The sequence below is a fragment of the Prorops nasuta genome, unplaced genomic scaffold (assembly GCF_024137725.1).
Source record: "Prorops nasuta isolate Cenicafe-Biocafe unplaced genomic scaffold, Cenicafe_Pnas_1.2 PNAS00003, whole genome shotgun sequence".
In the NCBI taxonomy this organism is placed as follows: domain Eukaryota; kingdom Metazoa; phylum Arthropoda; class Insecta; order Hymenoptera; family Bethylidae; genus Prorops; species Prorops nasuta.
In genome coordinates, this window is record NW_027116800.1 from 24061 (window position 1) to 44506 (window position 20446).

Sequence of the window (20446 nt, forward strand, 5' to 3'; positions counted from 1 at the left end):
GACATCCCTACGTTTCCAACATAAATAATATGCTTTTTGGATAATGCTTTTACTAAGTCCAAAACGTCATCTTCATATTTGTCGATGTCGCGTTTCGTCTGCTGTTGTCTTTAAATTTTTGCTATAAGATAGTATAGAGGAGTTGAGATGGACATGAATCAATTTTGCGAGAAGCATTTTTGCTACAAGATAGTATAGGGAAGCAGAAACTATACCTGTACATGATTCAGTTTTGAACAGTGTACCGGCCCTAAAACTTGAGTTGAGCTCGAGTGACGTCTATGAATACGGTCTATAGTGTAGTGTATCATTATCCAAGTAAATTACAGAGTGAAGTTAAGCAAATTGTAAAGGAATCAATTTCCCGCTGTAGATTGTTGCAGATATTTGCACCCATTGCATTGAGGCGCGCGTTCACGGAGACGTTATACATATGTATGTATTATGTATGACGTATGTGTACATATTTATGTATTAGCACTATTTAGCGCTATATATTATCACTATGTAGTGTAGTGTAGGGTGTAGAGAAAATTGCCGCGCAATCGGCGCAGTAGCATCTGACGCTCCGTGAACTGAACACCCATTATAGGGACCGTGCACATCAACACAATGACAGTGAGATGAGAATGTGTATTGGTGTATATGCATACTATCAGCGCAAACTATCGGTCAATTTTCGCAGTTTTTGAGTGTAATTTATTTATACGTATATAGTTACACATTGACACTTCTCTATCATTGTGTTGATGTGCACGGTCCCTATATAGATCACACCACCGGGGTTCGTAATAAACTGTATGTAGCATTTGAGAGACCCTATAGAGTTCGAGGCAGTTCGTTCCGTCGTTCGGGTCAGTCAGTCGGGACTAGAGCGCCTATGAAATATATATATGTATGTACAATATATACATACAGTCATAGTTGGTTACATGTACATACATACACGTTCTCACATTTCTCACTTCAATGAGTTCAATGTGTCGTAAAATGCACACTGCCTATAGCATGACATATATATGTATATATGTGGGCTATTAATACATCTTAACTCCATCTACCTTAATAATTATATGGAGCAAATTCAATTTAAGCGATCAACCATTAACTTAACCTTAACTTTTGTGTGTAACCGTTAGCAATATCGTTATTACTTAACAGGGCGATAGTTTGTTTACTTGAAATAAGAAATGGCGGCATCCCTGTCAGGTAAAATAGTGGTTTTGAAATATTCCATACAAAGATTTCATTTTAATTTAACATAGATTTTTTATTACAGCATACTGGGTAAAATTCTTTAAAGGTGCAGGATTTCCACAGGATGTAGCAACAAAACATGCTGTAGTATTTTCCAATAACCGCATCAAGCCTGATATGTTACCTGACTTAGACAAACCTAGCTTAAAAGAAATGGGTATAACATTAATGGGAGATATGATTGCTATATTACGATATGCTAAAAAGGTAGTAGAAGAAACAACATGTGAAAGATTTCTTGTTGATACTGAAGACTCAGTACTCCCAGTTAGTAATGCTACTAAACCTATAGTTAAGAAAGTAGCAAAAGCCAATAGTAAAACATCATTAGCATCTAAAGTAAAAGTAGCATCTATTACATCTAAAGTCTTAAAAACATCAACACCATCAATTAAGAAAGTGTCTGATACCAATAAATTATTGTCTGATTCTGCAAAAGGAAAGTTAGAATTTGAAGTCAAGAAAGCTCCATCAGCTTCACTAAAAAGAAAAATTAATGACATTGATTATGGAAATGATGATGAATGGTTAACCAAAAATGAAAAGCAATCAAAATTGGTTACAGAAGATGTTGAATCTCATGGATACAAAGTTATATTAGCTAAAAATTCGAATATTGGAAGCCGTCAAATTATTCAGAAGCCTGTAGAGTCAAAACGAACAGTATTTGACAGATTAGGTGATAGTTCTGTCACAAGTACAACTAACTTAGCTGAAGTAATACCAACTTTTAATATCACTGGTCTTGGTAAAGATGTTTTTAAAAGAACAAGTAGTGTTTTTAATCGACTAGGAGATAAAGACGCAAAGAAAGATAGTTTAACTTGTACAGGAATTCTCAAAAATGGTGCAAGTGATAAAATATCCACACAAGGAATTTTAAAAACTAACATCTCCACTTCAAGATCAACAACTACAAAAAAAGGAAGTATTACAAAATTAGTGTCTAAGCCCATTGGTACAATGCATGCAGATCATGAGAAAAACAATAAGAAAGCTGTATCAAATAGCATTAAACAATTAGTAAAAACAACCAATAAATTAAATTTTGATAATAAGTCTCCACTTGGAGTAAGACATGTAAAATTTACATCCAATAAATTAGGTATGTTTTATTTACATTTTTAAAATTTCTTGCCTTAATATAAGTAATATTCTCGTTTCATTATTGAACTTACTCGATTTTTTTTCTAGCATCAGAGCGTCTTAAAGCATTACCTGCCAAAGCTAGACTTGGAGCTGGTAATACGAAACAAGTAACATTTAATAGAGTAACAACAGTGGCTAATATTAAAAAACCAGATGTATTTAGTCGACTAGGTGTCTAAAACAGAATTCAACAAACTGTACCAGCTCTGTTAAAAATTAGTTATTTTTTTGTGAATATTGTTTTTGTACAAAGCTAAAAAATAATTAAATTTAATGTTATATATAAACATACATTTCCATAGAAAGTGATTATTTTAAAAACTACATTTTTTCTTATTTATGTGGAGTGTGGTATTTCCTTAAATAGATATTTTGCAATTATCAATAAACTTCAATTTCATTCTTATATACTGTTCCTGACTCAAGTAATTTGCTACATGATAATAAATGTTATTGGTATTTAAATATTTTATAGTATTATATTTTAAATTGTGTGAAATTATTTAAGTTCTAAATCTTAACAACTCTAGTTTACACTTTTGGAATAAAATAATCTTTTTTTATTGTTAATAAAAAATAACCATGTTTATACTACATGATTTCCTTTATTTTGATACAATGCCTTGTAGTGTACAAAATGAGAAACTGAAAATTAAACTTGTAATTGTAATTTATAAGTTTCATTTACAACTACTACTTTTAGTACGTTTATGAAATAATAACATAATAATTATTATTCTTCCTTATAGCTACCTTTAAAAATCAATTTACAAAGACTTTAAAACCAGGGAAATATGCAGCATATAAAAATGTACTTAAGGTTAAATTTAAAACTTTAAATCGATTACAATGTTATTCATATTAATAATTAAATAATGAATATTGAGTTTTTATTGCAGTCATAATATTATAAAAATATGATCACACAAATCCTCTGGTATTTAGAATTAATTTATTTTTTGTTGGAATGTTCCATAGTGCTTTTAGTATCCACAAGATATAACTAAAAATCAAAAAAGTAGCTGTTTCAAGTTTAAGTAACAGTTTTTTTAATCATTTTTAAATCAGGAGTTGTAAAAGTAAATTCTATTTGATCAAATGATATGCTCATAAAGAAACAATAAATTATAATTCTTTCATACTCAACCTGTACACAGTGACAAATTGTCAAATGTTTTATAGGGGGTGATCATACTTCCAAGAAAACTCCAAATGATCAATGACTGCAATAATTATAAAGTGATATATAAATTATTTTAATTTTATATATAAAAAAACAAAACTAATATAAATATTATTATTGATTTTTCTGATCTTTTAAGACTTATTTAACAGTTGAAAAATATAAAATTATAATTTTGATTGAAAACTAAGCTATAGATTAATAATATTAAATTAGCGCCCACCTTTCCTTCAATGCATCTATAGCCATTTAAAGTTCACCATTCTTCTGTCCTGTAAAAAGGAAGACTTTTACACTCAAAAGGAAGAAATTTAAAACAAAATTACTTACAAACACTCAAATGCTAGCAAGTATCTGAAAGTTATATTCATTATGTATGCCTTAATAATTATGCAAATTTTGTTTTTGTAATTTACAAGCAGCATTTTTTTTTCAAATTTAGACTTACTTATTTTATGCAAAACAATCTGGCAAATATAGCAATAATAACTTGTTATAAAATTACAATTTTTATGTACAAATTATATAAAATATAAAAAATAACGCATCATTTAAGCAATATTTACAACAGTCTCGTATATCCTGTGGGTACATTTTCAAATCTTCACCATATCTGAACTAAAATTCCTGAAAATTAATTATAAACATATTCCCAAAATATTTATAGTAAAAACGCTATTAACCTTAAAATATAAATATAAATATTGCAAGTTTAATACACTCATATGTATTCTGTTGTTTATGAAGAATTATGTGTCTGCAGCATCAGTCTCGTTAGACTTGTATCTCAAGTTGTAGAGGGAAAATCATTTGTGATAAAAATTATTTGCCCCCCCCCCCCCCCCTCCTTAGTCCCCATTATCTGTAGAACCTGTATTATTTATATTACAAATGGAGCAAAATTCTAATGAAACTTTGTCAGAATTTATATGAAGGCATATTCCAGTATTATTTAGATTTTGAAAGAGATCTTCCCCAAATAGATTTTGTGAATCATGGATGTTTTCAATTGGTTCTAAAATATTGTCACATTTGGAAAAATCATCAAATGTATCAGGATTAAAAAGTGATAAGTCATTCAAGCTAGAATGCTCCACAATTACATCTTTTTTAACATTTGCTTGAAGCATAGTATTAAAGGTATCAGTTGCAAAGTAATCAGATTCCTGCAGATTTCTAGTTAATTTACAATCATTAGGAAGGATTCCACATATAGAGTCTGATGAGCACCCAGTTTCCAGCAAATCTTTTGAGTTTAAATCAACTTTATCATAATTTTCATGAGGTTCATTATCAGAAATATAATTGTGATCTGTGTTTAAAAACCTCTTTACAGTCTTAACTGATATTCCATTCTCCCCATCTATAGTAGTATCAAATTTACAATTTGAAATCTGCTTATCATATTGCTCATTCAATGTTTTAATTTTATCCATACTTAAAAAATTTGAATTTTGCTCCGTTGTATTAATGGGAAAAAGTTTCTTTGAGTGACACCCAAGTGTTTTAATTCCAAAGTTTATACTTTGCAATAAAGCTGTTATATGTGTATTATTGTTCAATACATTTTTTAAATACAATACTTCTGTGCTTAATTTTTTTATTTTCAACATTTGCTTTTCGATTGTATTGTTTAAAGTCTGATTCTGTTTTTCATAGAAAGATAACCTTTCCTCAATTGTCTGCAAATATTCTTTTTTTCGTTGTCTATTTTCTCTTGCCAATAATGCATTTCTGTTAAGACAAGGCCGTTTAGATGGTCCTCGACATCTTTTGCGAGTCTCTATGGTTTTTGTAGGTAAACTTGATCGATTCTTATAGCTTTTAGAGATCGCTGAAGAGTTTGAAGCTCTTCCAGAATTTGCGTCGTACATCTCTTCGTCTGTTAATTCATCCTGAGTTGAAGTACAACCTTCGCCACTACCGACGATGCTACAAGACATATCGCTGTAATGAATATAATAGCAAATTGTTAACTCTCATTCTCACAATTTACTACGACATTCATCTCTTGTACTACTCACAGTGATGGTATGATAATACAGTAAATATGATAAAAATTGTAGCGACTTTCTTAAAAGATACTCCTTCCCGTTAAAGCAACACGAATTTACGAAACCAATTTTTACCACCAAACTCATCGACTGATCTTGTATTAGTTCTGTAAATTGACCATGGACTTACTACATACATACAGGGTCTTTTCACTCTTTTCCTTTTCCTAACAGCGGAACATAGGAGAGGAGATTCGGTTAGTTGACTTAGCACTCGGAATGATCGAATCTGAGAGCGCTGATTGGTCAATATTACGTAGTACCAACAGATAATAAGCCGTTACCAATAGTTGGATACAAAAAATGAGATTCATCCGCTATATTGGTGTGGAGAAATGTTTACATGGGTAGCATTCAGCAGAGGTAGCAGCTCAGTAACGTTACCAGATTTCTTTTTAAACTTCTACTTCTATTGGATAAAATTATAGGATCTAAGAGTAATAGCCAATAACATACACCGCTTCCTCAACATTTGTCTCTGCTGAATGCTACCATGCTAATCCTAGCAGAAAGAGGTGTAAAAGGAGAAATGTCAAATGGTAAGATTACTAAAGTAAAAATTGAAAATAATGAATGGAAAGTACGAATATTCTTCATTTTCATTCAAAGCATTCAATTTTTACTTTAGTAACGACAACATTTGACATTTTTCCATTTTACACCTCTTTCTGCTACGATCAGCATGTAAACATTTCTCCACACTAAAATGGCGGATGAATCTCATTTTTAATATCCAACTATTGGTAACGGCCTATTATATGTTAGTACTACGCAATATTGACCAATCAGCGCTCTCAGATTCCATCATTCCGAGTGCTATAGTCAACTAACACGAATCTACACTATGCTCCGCTGAGGAAAAGTCCCTGTACACATATAAATAAATTACACTAAAAAACTGCGAAAATTGACCGATAGTTTGTGCTGATAGTATGCATATACACCAATACACATTCTCATCTCACTGTCATTGTGTTGATGTGCACGGTCCCTATAGCTGAAACCACACACAATTCAGGGCGTATTTCACTTAAGGCCGATAATGCTCACAATTTATAATACGTGTCACGTGAACTATTACATTATGAACGTTTTGGGCCTTAAGTGGAATATGTATGCCCTCAATTCTCCACTGTGCACTATACGTGTATGTAATGATAAAAGTATATCTTACATACATACATAGTATATGTATGTATACATTTCCAGTCTGTACCGATCGACCGACAACGAAAATTTTTGGTTGCTTTCCAGTTAGTCTGACAATCGACAGTCAGACACAATCAAACACAAATGGTATATTGTAGGTCACACAAACTATGTATTTGTATCTGATTGTGTCAATTTTCAGACTAATTGAAAAGCAACCTTTGTTAAAGTTACAGAATACAGGGTCTGGTGCAATTAGTTGAAATAAGACAAAACATATGTATATTTTCTCACTCTAACTCATTGCATTAGTGCACTGTGCAGTAATGCAGCGAAAAAAAACAGACCCAAACTGTCGCTGACTCCTTGATCCTTATAAGAATTCTAACCAAATACCTGTTATTATGAACGAGCTTTTCATTAACCTTGGTTGATAATGGTACCGTAATTTCAATGGAATCATTGTTTTATTTTAACTAATGTACCGTAAAATTGTCAGTTTCATAATTTTTATAATTGTTAACAATGTTTTATATTTACCCTCCTTCTGGTAAAATATCGCTTCATCATATGGAAAATTCAGTTTTTACTAGATTGGATTATCTTGAACACTTATATTCTGATAGAGTGAAATATTTTCATGGGAATTTTGAATTTTTACTGGAAAATACGCTTCACGACAGAGTTGGTCACTTCACATTAAGGTTAATTTCACAATATCATAAAAAAATTAAGTCGAAAAAAGAATACAAATCCATTTAGTGAAATTCATCTAATTTGGTAAAACCAATGTTAGGTAACATGTAATTCAATTATACAATTACAAGAACTTTTTTTTACTACTATCATTTAAAATAGAAAACACTAAATTACAATTATATGCCGTTTTTATACAACTAAATGCTTAAACTCAAAAAATTATACACATGATTGTAGCCTTGTTTTTGTAATAAATGATTTAAAATAATAAAAAAATTGTAGTAGTTTTAATTACATTTTGCCCAACACTGGATAAAGCTCAGTTGATCTCCATGCTAGGTCTGCTTCAATTCTTTAATCTATAACCTTACCATTTATTATGTCAATTTATATGAAAAATACAACTTGTTGTACAAACAGCTGCAAACATACTACTAAATTAAATATCTGCATTTTATACTTCAATAATTTCTTATAGTGAAATTAATAATTTTGCAAATTTTAGCTGATTTAAAATACTCTTTTACAGATTATTAGCAGCACTATCATCTGATCTATGGACTTATTGGAGTGTGAGAGAAGTATTGCTATTTAAACATAGACTTGCTAAAATCTCTTCAAAACTATTATATAAATTGTTGAGAAGTTTTTCACAACAAATCAAACCTTTTAATTCAGAAAGCTTAATTCAATTAACATTATATCAAATCAGTATCCTTTATTTAAAGCCTCATATCTTTAAACATCTTTCATATAATCACAGTGAAGAATGCAAACTATATAGCTGCAAAGGTATATCTATTTATAATTTGTACATAATGGATTTTTACTTGTGGTCTTTAATGTATAAATTTTTGTTTTATTTAAGTGAGGTTCGAATTATTACCAAATTTAATTAAATCAAGAAAAGTAACCATTAATGCTGGTTATGCAATTATTTATTGCTCACAATGGAAATTGCTACTAGAATCATTATTTTTTACATATTTAAGGTATGAAGTTAATAACTTGACATCATATGCCTTGAGAATAATAAAGACTGATCAAAGATTAAAAGTTTTATACCAAAGAATACAGAAAAATATATTCAAGTCTGAAACGAAATATGGTATAATAACTGCAGTAAATATAAATACAGAGTCAAATCATTTCCCACCATGTATGAAGCACCTACATACAGTGTTAAGGAATAAACATCGTCTAAGCCATTATGCTCGTTTTACCCTTAGTCTATTCCTTAAGGATTGTGGTATGGAATTAAATGACGCTATAATTTATTGGAAAGAAGAGTATTCTAAAGAACATAATTGCAACTCTGTTTGCTTGCATAATTGGAATGCAAGTGAAAAGAAATTTATATATAGTATTAGGCATTTATACGGATTGGAAGGATCAAAAAAAGATTACGCAGCCCCTGATTGTAGCATTATTTGTGTAAGTTTTATAGATATTAAAGCTAAAGTTTGAACAAGTTATAACCTTATTCAACTGTTATTCTAAAACATTTCTATGCATAACTATGAATGTAATTATTTAAATTGTAAGTCTACTTGAAAAAGATTATTACATCACATTATAAACTTCTATATTTCATATAGTTTTATTTCAACAAGATTAACTTTATATATGGGTGTAAAGATTTTTAGGAGCAAATAGTTAATGAGATTCCCTGTGTAATATAAAAATCATCTAATTTTTTTCATTGTCTTAAAGAAAATTATATTTAATTGCAATTTTAAAATGAATTAAATGACTTTGATAAATGCTTCTATTATTTGTAATTGAAAATGTTGGTTTGTATCAAATTAATAGTAATTTCATGTTATAGAAAACTATGCCTGGTCCAAAATATGAAGGTGGATGTCCATTTCAACATTTTGATGAGATACATCTTAAGCATCTTTTAAGTAGTTCTTTGAAAGAACGTAAACTAATGAACTTTATAAAAACAATACATCGTCGGAAACCGAACGAAGCTTGCGCAGAATATTTAAAATTAATTACAAAAAGAACTCAGATATTATTTATAAGTAATCCTGTACAATTTTATCATATGCTAAATAAAACGTAAATGCTTCTAATTTAAAAAAATATAGTAAAATTTGATATATATAATACTTTATAATTTTTTATGTTACTTTCTTTCTTGAAAGCTTTATTTCATAATATTAAAAACCAACACGTCCCAATGTTTTAGATCTGGATGATCTAGAAAAAAGTTTTTTATGATATATGAATTCCAATTTATTTTAAAGTAAGGTTTTTTTTTAAACTAGAACAATTGATTTTTATTAATAATATAGACAATGTTTCTTTATGGTGTTCTGTTTTATGCACATCGCTTTTTTTAAAAAGGACATAGTTATAATTTTGGCTACATTTTTCTTAAACATTACAAATATACTTAAATTTTTATTATATGAAAATATTTTTTGGGCAGTTTATAATTTACATGCATTTCCATAATGTGAAAATTAAGCCCAGACATAGCAAGGTAGCTATAACAAGTTTTTAAAAAATATATTAATTTAAGTGGTTTTTTCTCGTTAAAGCTCCTTTTTAATCTAAAATTCGTATGGAAACTATGAAAAAGATAAACATACACAGATTTTAATCTAAAATTTTATCATGAATAAAGTAACATTGTTGGATCGACGCCCCTATCCCTCTTCAAATTTTAGGCCAATAAATTGTAACCTGTAACTACCTTTGATAAAGTCCTAGAGTAAAACATTTTATCAGATTTTTTCCATCAACAGACTTCCTATTTTATTGATAACTTTCATAATGGCAGGAATTAATACACACTTTGCATATAGTCAATCTTTATATTATATGTTCCATTAAAAAGTGTTGTAAGGGGCATTGCCACATTTTGCAGAATATATCACATTATATCAATATAGCTCCTTTACCATTTGCTTCGTATTGCTATATTTTGTTCCGATTTAATATTACTCCGAACTTGTGTACTACTGATATCAGAGTTTGCTGATGGACGTGGTTTTAAAACATGAACGAGATAGGCTTCCAAAAGGCACACTTCTTCGTAAAGATCTTCTGTCGACATTTCTATCGTTTTCGCACATTCCATTAATAACCAACGAAAAGTAATGGGCAGACTTCTTTGAAATAAGTCAAAATTCTTAGGTTTCACTTTACTAAAAATACAGTGATACATCCAATATTGTGTATAAGGCCTAAACAATATGGAATCATCAGGCTTAATGTTATTTATATTTTTATGCTTATCTAACAATAATTTATTATATGTCTTAAGATCTGGTTCATCAAAACTTTCAGCTTCATTTGCATATTTATTCTTTGCGTTAAGAATAGACCGATAAGCTTTACTTTTCTTCTTTTCCGCTTTTGATTTTAAAAATCGACCTAAATTGTCACGAAGAGGTTTTGGTCTAAGAATTTCATCTTTTCTTGTATTTAATGAACTTGAACTATCCATAAGCTTTTCTTCCCAGCTTGACAAATGAAGATTATATTTTGTATTAACATCCGATAAGGAATCAATTTGTTCATTTTCATCGCTTTCGCTATCCCATTCAGGATCAGAAGGAATAATTAGTTTGCCATTTGGTAAAACACTTTCAAATTCAAAGTCTTCTAAACTACTGAGATCACATCTTTGAGGTTTTTCTGTATATTGTTGCATATAGTCAAAATAAATTTGTTTTGACTTATCAATTTTTATAAGACAGGGTATTTTTTTATTATTATAATCTATTAATGTTTCTGTTTCTTTTACAGGAGATTTCGTTTTTAATGTATTAATTTTTAATTCAATACCCTCCTTTAACTCATTAGCAGTCAACATTTTAGTTTTTTCAAAAAAAGGAACGACTTTTTCAACAAAATGTAAGTTTGAATCAATTGTTTTTAAAGTAATGCTCGAATATTCGGCAATCTTCTGAAGACTGAAAAAGTAAAAATTGATAATATATTAATCTTTAAAAGTATAAATTAGATATTTTTTTTTTTACTTACAATTCAGACTTTGTTGCATACCCAACTTTTGAGACAAAAAAATTATTTTGTAGTATGATCGGATATTCAAATGAATCAACCAGTACTTGTTGCATGTAAGAGTGCATTGGCGTTGTTGAAGGTACAAGGCAATATTTATTCGAACTTGGTAAATCAGACTCATTTAATTGCTTCACGCATTGATGTAATAGATTGGCAAGGTCGTGTGGAATATGATGTTTTGTGTCCGTTTGCTCTGATACTGGTCTATTGTTTTTTAAATTTATTGATTTCAAAAACTGAATATATAAGCTTTTTATATCCAAAGAGTCCGGGTAATATTTAAGCTTAGTTGGTAAATGAATATTCGTTAAAATTGCCTTTCTACATTCGATATAACATTGCCATTCATAAAAATTAAATAGTTTTGATTCTAAGCTATTAGTATCTGCCCTAAAATAAAATTTTTCATAATGTTTAAACGTGTTATAAGTCACAGCAAACTAAAGGAATAAATTGTTATAATAAGCATGAACTATAACAGCTATGATAAGATGATACAATAAACTGTAATAAAATTACTGAGATAAATAATTTTCAAAGCTATTTGGGTATAAATTTTCAATCACGTTTAATCCGTGTCGGCCCAAAACGGCAAAAATTTGATCTTTTTGCGTTGCTAGAAATGATTGAAAACAGACGGATCTTTTTGTCGCATATGTTTTTACGGTTTTGGAGTGTACTCTTTCAGAATTTGACAATATTTTTTATCTATCTCAACGTACTTTTTCAATATGACTGTTTAAATCTTAAAAAAGCGTGAAAATTACCAGATTACTTTTCAATTAGCTGTAATTTTAGTTTAAAAAATGGGGTCGTATTGTACAGAAACTTAGAACCAGATGGCATACAGATATGTACTTTAACGTCCACAAAGGCAATTAGAAAAATTCTATATAGCATGGTCAATATTGCGACGATTTTGTAAGAACATGGTCATTATTCGGTTTCTCCGGTATTGTCAATTATTTCAAGGTAGATACTGGCAAATAATATTCAAAATTCGGCATTCATGTTGTTGGAAAATATTACTCTCATTTTGAGAGCATGCAGCTAAATCAAACATTTTTTTTATTTCAACTATTTTTTTGCGGTTTTTGTATATTTGAAATCACGTTCCACTATGTTGGATCCACAACATTTAACTTTACTATTTTAAGTTCAGACTAGTAATTAGTATATTCAAGAATATGTAAAATTTGAACAAGTATCATTTTAGCTGATAAAATATATAAAAACCGTAAAAAAGTTTAAATTAAAAAAAATCAGTTTAATTTAGCCCCATCCTTTCAAAATGAAACTAATACTTTCCAACAACAGGAATATCCATTTTTGAACAATATTTACCAGTATCTGCCTTGAAATAATTGAGAATGCCGAACAAAAAATTACCATTCTTTACAAAATCGTCGCAATATTGAGGATACCATATTGCATTTTTCTAATTGGCCTTGTGGACTTTAGAGTATACATCTGTATGTCATCCGATCATAAGTTTCTGTACAATACGATCCTATTTTCTAAACTAAAGTTACAGCTAATGGAAAAATAATCTGAAATGTTCACGCTTTTTAAGATTTTAAACGGTCATATTGAAAGAATACGTTGAGATAGATAAAAAATATCAACAGATTTTTAATGAGCACACTCCAAAGCCGTAAAACCATACGCGACAAAAAGATCCGTCTTTGTTTTCTGTCATTTTTAGTAATGCCAAAAAAAAGATAAAAGTTGTGGCGTTTTGGAGCGAAGTGAGTTAAAGATGCTGATAGATGATGTGTCCATTTTAAGCACGGCATGAAAATTTGCCAATATTACCTACAGATAAATTTCGCACCATACATTTTCTTCAAACGCCGGAAAAAAAATATGACCACACCACCCGTAAATCCATGCATCAAATATAAACACTTTAACTGATCAAGATACCGTTTTTGTAGCTTGACGTATAATCAAAAATACCTCAAAGAAAAATCCCATCTAAAAATCGTACGACCATTTTGCTACACTCAATATAAATAGGCTTTTAGAAATATCTGGAAACGATACAATATTTCAAAAGCAAAGCGTTTCAGTAACATTTGTATAAAATTATTTTTAGTAATTTTAAAAACCTCTATGAGATATTTATAATGATTTAACTACGGGTAAATTTTGAAGAGTGTAAGAAAGATTCCTTGAATTTTTAAAATTAAAGCCTACATGTTTAATTGTATATTTTTGTAGCTCTTTTTAAGAGATTCCGAACATTTATATATTTCAGTATTATTTAAATGATCTATATATGAGATATTTTAATTTAAAGTAATAAGTGTATGAGCGAATATACGTGTGCATGTAAAGCAATTGACACATTATTTTAGCATAATGCACAACTATGTACGAATTTATGATAGCGTATAACACGTGTCAACTTTATCAATACTAAAATTTCCGGTAACCAATTAAACGACTGTTTTTGAATGTACATACATTTTCATAAAAACTTTGATAGGAGATTTAGCGTTAAAATCTGTGACGGGACCGTCAAATTTTCATCGTTTTGAATCCGTAAATGACATATGTCTTAGATAATTTTTTCATAATTAAGCATAATCTTCTATCAGTATTGTTACTATACTACACAGAAAATAATACAATATAATTACAGAAGGGTTTGTGCAACTGCATACTACTTCTTTATCTGGATCAACATACAAATCAAATTGTTTTTCTTCTAAATTAGTTCCAAAAACGATACGTTTATTGTTAATATGTACGTATGGCATTGTAGCAGATGTAAAATATGATCCCCAACAGCCATTTTTATGAAGAGCTATTCCTCCACTGTAACTCTGTGATTCTTCTGCTAAGTTATTAACTTTTACTTTTAGTACGTCTTGTGGACAATGTCCTTCTTCGATACATTTTACAATATTTTTCGCTAATTCCATTTTCGTCATAATATCCTCCTCTCCACTCATCAAACAAGCTAAGTTTTCATTAACAAAAATTCTACAGCCAAACAAAGCAGCATTTGCGATTGTATTATTAACTCCCTTATTTAAGCTTCCTGTCGTTATACCCGCAGCCATAGTATAGCCATCCCAAGCTATGCACCCAATTGTCCCTAAACCATCTGTTAAATATTTGCTTATAGATATCGTTCTTAATTATGTATTATATATGTACAGGGTATATCATCGAAGAAGTACCACAGGAAAAACATAAAATTTCATTTATCCCTGTAACTACAAGAAATATCAATTTTTGTCTAAGACCTTTTTGATTGCAGATAAAAAGAAGCTTCAAAAGTGTCCTATACAATAAAACTAATATCTTTTATATTTACCTAGATATAAATGAGTTTGTGTGTATATTCTATCTCTGGTACGGCTTAGATGATACACCCTGCATGAGTGAAAAAAAATATCTAGTACTTTGTATTTCTTGAACTGATTGTTTGTTCTTCAAATTTTTTTCTTTTTTTAAAAGACTTAAATTTTCAAAATTATTTGCTAAATTAGTCCTTGGAGAAATCATATTTTCCTTTAATACTACATTCATCTTCAAGTATTTAGCCAACTTTTTAGTATTTTCGCCGACAATAATGTTATTGGGGTAATTTTCTAATACATATTTAGCTAATGATATTGGGTGCTCTACCTCCGAGACACCTTCTACTGATCCGAATTCAGAAGTGTTTCCATTAGCTATACATGCATTCATCTGTACATTGCCTACATGAAAATATATATTCTTGGTATCAAAAAACTACACACTTTCAAATCAATTACTTATTAATTGAATGTTGAGCATAACCAGTTTCATTCAAACTTGAGCCATAGCCGCAATTTAAAAATTCATCACATTCTAACCACCATAGAGCTGCTTCCACTGCTTCCAAGGCATTTCGGTTTTTTAATAAAATTTTATAACCATTAATAGCTGCTCTTTTACAAGCAAATAACTGTTCGATAAGTGTACCATCGTAATAAGAGCATGTATCACCTTGCACCATTATAGACGGTAAACTTGATTCACTAGTATTTAATTTATTATTTTTTGTATAAAATTTTCCAAGTTTAATGTTTTCCATATTTATTGTTAAACTGAAATCATTTTGATGATATTGACTTTATAGTGATATAACTAGTGAATATCACTGATTCTTTCTAACATTGCTTTCAATTTTAACTTTTAATCTAAATACATTAAATTTAATTAAAAATTATAGTATTACGTAAGCAAAATTGAGAAACAAATATATCTTATTTGTTTTATTGACTAACTTCATTCTCTTACTACTCTGAGCGGGAGGATGTATATCGAATTTACAGAGGGATTTTACCTGAAATCTAAGTTCTCGAAAATAATATTATTTAGCAGCTTCGTTGTTGTATCTAAAATATACTTTTCTGTGAATTCAAATCCCGTTGTTGAAATGGAAATCGGTCATTGAATACCAGTGTTTTTGCGATAACTAAGATTTCAGGTATAGTTGCTCTGTAATGTAGGCATCTGGCTTGCTTTTAAGCAGTAATGCTAAAACTGAACTTTCTTGCAGCAAAAAGGCAAGTAAAAGACTGAAGGGGGATACATACATGCACCATAAACATACATCTACATAAGAAGGTGATTGTTTTTACCCCCTAATACTACGTAGGTTGGGTCATGCTTGGACTGACACGCGTTTCACCCTGAATTGTCGGTACAAGGGGTCCTGTTAAGCATAGGCGGTGCAAACATGGAAGTAATGAATGTTGAAGTAACCAGTATAATCTTAAAAAAATCGGAACTAACGTTGCCGTCGTGTAGTGGCAAGTATTTTATTTAAAATGACAGATTTGATCTTATATAGTTTAATAACTAGTGGGAGCTTTGCAGCCCATAAGATATATCCTTTAGGTGCTTTAACATACGTTATCACCACGGTTTTAACACCTGTACCATTATGGTACATCTAAACTTATTACTCAAAAATGTTGTAATTATAAATGGTATCGACCTAATTCTTGACTAAAAATACTAGATAGTAAGAATGATTTTAAGAAACCCCTTATAAAATTTATTGGTCTAACATTCATTTAAAAGCCCATCAATAATTGAATTTATATGAAAAAATCCACAGAGAGAAAATCGTTACTTCTACCGTACCTGGAAGTTTAGTCTATTTTTATTTATTAATTGGTTAGGATGTTTCAGCACGAGTCCCAAGATATTACTAAATCCAACTATTTGTACAAAATTTTAACTTGGGAGGACTAATAGCAAGGTGGTTATCGACATTAAAGGGTGGCTCCGCATGAGATCTTAGTATTCAAAACACAGTGTTATTTAAAGACCGATATTAATTTCACCAATCGTTTTTGAATACACAAAAAAGCATCTGCTGGATAATAGAACCTGATTTGAAATTTCGGCTTTAATTTTTATAATATAACAATTATTTTCTTACAAATTTTTTATTTTTATATTTTTCGACTACTGTTAGTCTGGCAATTTTAAAACAAATGCGGAAATTGAAATCTGTTTTCAAAGAACGTTAGTTTTTGAAAATCAAAATATTAGATGGAACTGCTGTGTAGTTTCTGTATCCACCCTCCCTTTGATCAGATACTCTGTATATTGGGACCGTGTAGACTAAAACAGTAACAGTGAACTAAGAAATGTGAGAATATATGTAACTATATATGTACACTCTGTTAAATTGATCGTAAATCTATAATATAATATAGAAATTTGGCAAAGTATGGAGTGAAATTAGCTGAAAAGTGGGAGAATCAATTTGGTAGTGTATTCGCTATGTGCACACCTACACGTTGGCAGTCAGGTAAGAATGTGTAGCTGTATACATAAATAAAAAAAGTCCGGCAAAAGTGACAAAATTTATCGTTAGTCAGCGCTAATATTATGCATATGCATCACCACACATTCTTACCTGACTGCCAACGTGTAGGTGTGCACATAGCAAATACGAGAAAAGTTCACAAAAAATGACAAAAATTATAGATAGAAAATACTGATGTCATGCATATGTGTTACTACCGTAATTTCGCTATGTTGGTATCTACGTAGCGAATATTATTAACGGATTTATTCAGTAGATGATATTTAATATTTTGAAATACTGATATTGCGTCATTTGGGTGGATCCAGACTAGAGCATTCCAGCACTAAAATTGTAGTTAGCATGAGTATTTTATGCATAAAATATAAAAGAATATTATGACGCGAATATATATCGTTTGTATGCGTGTAAATGCTCTAATTTGGATCCACCCTTGTATTTGCAGCAGAATTTGGAAAATGATTATTTAAAAACTACTATGAATACAATGAGGTCAATATGAGTAATGAAAAATTTCTAATGCTATCAATTCAAACAATCTGAAAATTATTTAAATGTAAATTTTTTCCAGTGTAAAAGTACTGAAATAGCTTGGTGCAATGACCCCCTGTACTTTTTTGTTATTTTGTTGAACTGTTGCAATAAGTTAAAATAAGACAAGTCTTCTTATTTGAACTTATTGCACTAGTACAGATTAGTGTTGCAATGCAGGTAGAATTTGAGACCAAAATACGGAAAAATGTAATTAAATATCTATAACACAAAATAGCAATTACTTAACTGTAAATAAGCACATATTACATAATATGTACGATTTAAATATTTAAATTCCATTCTGAATTCAATTTTTTCAATATTCTGATCTAAAATAAGTTTAAGGTATCTCTTGAACTGATTTAAAAGTATGAGGAGTCTGGGAAACTCAAGCCTTTGTATAGTTTATTGATGCACTTTTGCTGATTAATCAATATAAACTTAGTTTTTTCTATGTAATTGTCAATTAGTCACACTATCTTTAGCTAATAATTTTATCTCTCAATATTATTAAAAAAGGAAAATATATTAACTTTAGTGAAAAATGGTTCAACTTTCTTGGACTCCTTCTACTACTATAAAATATATAACTTTGTATTTATTATACCTGTTAATATTTGCAATTGTTTGGCTTATTTTGTACTCAGTTATTCCATCTAGTGAAAATATTAATTTTAATATTACAATTATAAAAGCCATTACTCGACCTTCATAATTTGGAAATAACGATTTTTTCGAATCAAAAGTCATTTTTGGAGATGTTAATACAAGTAGCCTTTCAGCATACAATAAGACCCCTCCTAAAATAAAGTAGAAAAATCAGCTTATTATACTCATGAAAGATTATAATAGTGAAATAAAGCTTTATACTTGGTAACTGTAGTTCTGTACAATAACGAGTAATTAAAGATAACAAATTTGGAGGAGACAATTCATAGACGCCCAAAAACTTTGCCATTTCTGCTATTGTGTGTCTCATGCCTTTATGTGTCATTTCATAATTTCGAGATAGAAAATTAATATCTGTTTTTGTTAGATTAATTTCAGCTGGAAGTAAATGATCTAATCTATAGTAAGAAAGGTGTCCTTCCCTGCCATATCTTAAAATTAAATATAAAATTATTTAAACCTCTACATACTAAAAACATAATAAATTAGTATAGTTAAATTTCACCTTATCATATCCCCTAGTTGCATTGGTTCATTATGATACCTAAGAGCCAAATAAATAATAGCCCATAGCTTTGACATTGTTATAATGTAAGGGCCAGTTTTGTATTTAGAAGTTAAATGTACTTTTCTAAATTTGCTACGCTTATTTTTTGGTAATTTTAAGGATATGGCCTTTACTCTTTTTGTTTCTTCTTTAGCATGTGTACTAAATTTAATACTAAAAAAAGACGTGGCTTTATATATTGTGAATTTTTAGTTTATTTTAAATCTTACCTTCTAGTATTTTCCAATGACTGTTCAGAGCTCACACCTGAACTTACTAAACTAGTAGCATCATTTGAACTGGATTGACTTTGCAAATATCTATCATATTCAGCAGAAACCATAAGCCTCTATATTTAAATTATTTATAAAATTAATATATACTTTAACAACTAGTTTTTAAGCATTACCTTAGATTTTCTGACATCTTTTGTAGAACTGACTTCACTTGGAAAACTTGATACAGCTGATAAGTTGGTGCTACTTATTAAAGATTTTCGACGTTTTTTTTTTTTTTGTGCCTTAAGTTTTCCATAAATAATAGTAGCATCTCTACAATTGTCAAAGCATTCAAAATTTGTATTTTAATGCAAAATAAAAAAGTACACAAACCTTTTGTTGTATCTTTTAGCAAGTTTAGGTACACATTTCTGTTTAGTTGAAAAAAATGCAATTTCAACTTTTTTCAGATATGTTGCCCATAATTGCAATACAGTTAATTTTATATTGGAAGTAACCCCAAGCTGTATGAGCTCATCTACTAAACCAATCAGTACAAAATTGTAAAGTTCCCATGATGTCCAACCTACCTCACCACCTTAAAATAACAAATATTTTACTAATTATTGCAAATAAAATCTAAATTAAATAAAAAAAATACCTGATTTGTCAGACTTTACAGGCCTTATTTTAGTTTTTTGTACCCTTGTTGAATGATCATAGTGCAGTTCTAAAACTTCATCTCTGATATCCTAAAATTTACTTTACTTTATAGTTATTATATTTTCGTAATAATAATAAATAAATACCTCATTCTGTGTTTGACATATTTCACAGAAGTAGTACCCAGCTTCTATTGAAAACTTAGTACTATTGCAGACTTTACATTTATGCATTTTATAAGAAACACCGAAATAGTAAATATTTTTATAATTTACAGATACCGGCAAACATAACGTTTTCTCGTAGAACACGAGGCTCCTGAAGAGAGCAATGCGTATTCAGATTACAGCATTTACAGCGTAGTGCGAACTTTAACCGGATATTGGACCCAGGACCCAGGTAGTGTGTAGTGGGGGACACAGGGGGACCCGAGCCCGAGCCGGGCCGCCCGGG

General features: G+C 29.8%; 5 protein-coding genes across 11 annotated transcripts; 2 read left to right on the forward strand and 3 right to left on the reverse strand.

Moving 5' to 3' along the window:
- Nucleotides 1-232: 232 nt before the first annotated feature.
- Nucleotides 233-2812, forward strand: LOC136785985 (uncharacterized protein C19orf47). 3 transcript variants are annotated; one of them, XM_066747384.1, is made up of 4 exons: nucleotides 233-435; nucleotides 1162-1209; nucleotides 1280-2362; nucleotides 2452-2812. In XM_066747384.1, exons 2-4 carry the CDS (start codon nucleotides 1191-1193, stop codon nucleotides 2583-2585), a joined length of 1236 nt encoding a protein of 411 aa, XP_066603481.1. In that variant the 5' UTR covers nucleotides 233-435; nucleotides 1162-1190; the 3' UTR covers nucleotides 2586-2812. The 3 variants fall into 3 exon arrangements, with proteins under 3 accessions (XP_066603481.1, XP_066603483.1, XP_066603482.1); XM_066747386.1 differs by lacking the exon at nucleotides 233-435 and adding an exon at nucleotides 770-784; XM_066747385.1 differs by lacking the exon at nucleotides 233-435 and adding an exon at nucleotides 877-895.
- A 207-nt stretch (nucleotides 2813-3019) lies between these two features.
- Nucleotides 3020-5864, reverse strand: LOC136785986 (uncharacterized). Of its 3 annotated transcripts, XM_066747388.1 has the most exons (5): nucleotides 5614-5862; nucleotides 3920-5536; nucleotides 3813-3861; nucleotides 3554-3629; nucleotides 3020-3409 (listed from the first exon to the last, which is right to left on the reverse strand). In XM_066747388.1, exon 2 carries the CDS (start codon nucleotides 5530-5532, stop codon nucleotides 4438-4440), a length of 1095 nt encoding a protein of 364 aa, XP_066603485.1. In that variant the 5' UTR covers nucleotides 5533-5536; nucleotides 5614-5862; the 3' UTR covers nucleotides 3020-3409; nucleotides 3554-3629; nucleotides 3813-3861; nucleotides 3920-4437. The 3 variants fall into 3 exon arrangements, with proteins under 3 accessions (XP_066603485.1, XP_066603486.1, XP_066603484.1); XM_066747389.1 differs by having other exon boundaries at nucleotides 3813-5521; nucleotides 5614-5864; XM_066747387.1 differs by having other exon boundaries at nucleotides 3021-3409; nucleotides 3813-5536.
- A 1030-nt stretch (nucleotides 5865-6894) lies between these two features.
- LOC136786181 (uncharacterized) lies at nucleotides 6895-10168 on the forward strand. Of its 2 annotated transcripts, XM_066747738.1 has the most exons (5): nucleotides 6895-7496; nucleotides 8021-8283; nucleotides 8360-8483; nucleotides 8562-8925; nucleotides 9320-10168. In XM_066747738.1, the coding sequence occupies exons 1-5, from the start codon at nucleotides 7318-7320 to the stop codon at nucleotides 9560-9562; spliced, it is 1173 nt and encodes a 390-aa protein (XP_066603835.1). In that variant the 5' UTR covers nucleotides 6895-7317; the 3' UTR covers nucleotides 9563-10168. The 2 variants fall into 2 exon arrangements, with proteins under 2 accessions (XP_066603835.1, XP_066603834.1); XM_066747737.1 differs by having other exon boundaries at nucleotides 6896-7496; nucleotides 8360-8925.
- A 137-nt stretch (nucleotides 10169-10305) lies between these two features.
- Nucleotides 10306-20388, reverse strand: TAF1B (TATA box-binding protein-associated factor RNA polymerase I subunit B). 2 transcript variants are annotated; one of them, XM_066747728.1, is made up of 10 exons: nucleotides 20140-20388; nucleotides 19992-20082; nucleotides 19724-19928; nucleotides 19522-19663; nucleotides 19343-19461; nucleotides 19071-19286; nucleotides 18767-18996; nucleotides 18504-18696; nucleotides 11494-11925; nucleotides 10306-11423 (listed from the first exon to the last, which is right to left on the reverse strand). In XM_066747728.1, the coding sequence occupies exons 1-10, from the start codon at nucleotides 20224-20226 to the stop codon at nucleotides 10403-10405; spliced, it is 2736 nt and encodes a 911-aa protein (XP_066603825.1). In that variant the 5' UTR covers nucleotides 20227-20388; the 3' UTR covers nucleotides 10306-10402. The 2 variants fall into 2 exon arrangements, with proteins under 2 accessions (XP_066603825.1, XP_066603826.1); XM_066747729.1 differs by lacking the exons at nucleotides 19724-19928; nucleotides 19992-20082; nucleotides 20140-20388 and having other exon boundaries at nucleotides 19343-19432; nucleotides 19522-19659.
- Nucleotides 14118-15610, reverse strand: LOC136785763 (isoaspartyl peptidase/L-asparaginase-like). Its single transcript, XM_066747013.1, has 3 exons — nucleotides 15334-15610; nucleotides 14895-15251; nucleotides 14118-14650 (listed from the first exon to the last, which is right to left on the reverse strand). The coding sequence occupies exons 1-3, from the start codon at nucleotides 15608-15610 to the stop codon at nucleotides 14118-14120; spliced, it is 1167 nt and encodes a 388-aa protein (XP_066603110.1).
- Nucleotides 20389-20446: the final 58 nt, after the last annotated feature.

Excerpts from the sequence above, each read along its gene's own strand:
- LOC136785985 (XM_066747384.1), top strand. Across the intron at positions 2,363-2,451 it reads ATTTACATCCAATAAATTAG|CATCAGAGCGTCTTAAAGCA; the intron begins GTATGTTTTATT and ends TTTTTTTTCTAG.
- LOC136785986 (XM_066747388.1), bottom strand. The coding sequence starts at position 5,532 with ATGTCTTGTAGCATCGTCGGTAGTGGCGAAGGTTGTACTTCAACTCAG.
- LOC136786181 (XM_066747737.1), top strand. The coding sequence starts at position 7,318 with ATGTTTTATATTTACCCTCCTTCTGGTAAAATATCGCTTCATCATATG. Across the intron at positions 7,497-8,020 it reads GTTGGTCACTTCACATTAAG|ATTATTAGCAGCACTATCAT; the intron begins GTTAATTTCACA and ends ACTCTTTTACAG. Across the intron at positions 8,926-9,319 it reads CTGATTGTAGCATTATTTGT|AAAACTATGCCTGGTCCAAA; the intron begins GTAAGTTTTATA and ends TTCATGTTATAG.
- LOC136785763 (XM_066747013.1), bottom strand. The coding sequence starts at position 15,610 with ATGGAAAACATTAAACTTGGAAAATTTTATACAAAAAATAATAAATTA. Across the intron at positions 15,252-15,333 it reads CTCAAGTTTGAATGAAACTG|GCAATGTACAGATGAATGCA; the intron begins GTTATGCTCAAC and ends ATTTTCATGTAG. Across the intron at positions 14,651-14,894 it reads ATCTAAGCCGTACCAGAGAT|ATGGTTTAGGGACAATTGGG; the intron begins AGAATATACACA and ends AATATTTAACAG.
- TAF1B (XM_066747728.1), bottom strand. The coding sequence starts at position 20,226 with ATGCATAAATGTAAAGTCTGCAATAGTACTAAGTTTTCAATAGAAGCT. Across the intron at positions 18,697-18,766 it reads TACAGAACTACAGTTACCAA|GAGGGGTCTTATTGTATGCT; the intron begins GTATAAAGCTTT and ends ACTTTATTTTAG. Across the intron at positions 11,424-11,493 it reads TATGCAACAAAGTCTGAATT|TCTTCAGAAGATTGCCGAAT; the intron begins GTAAGTAAAAAA and ends TTACTTTTTCAG.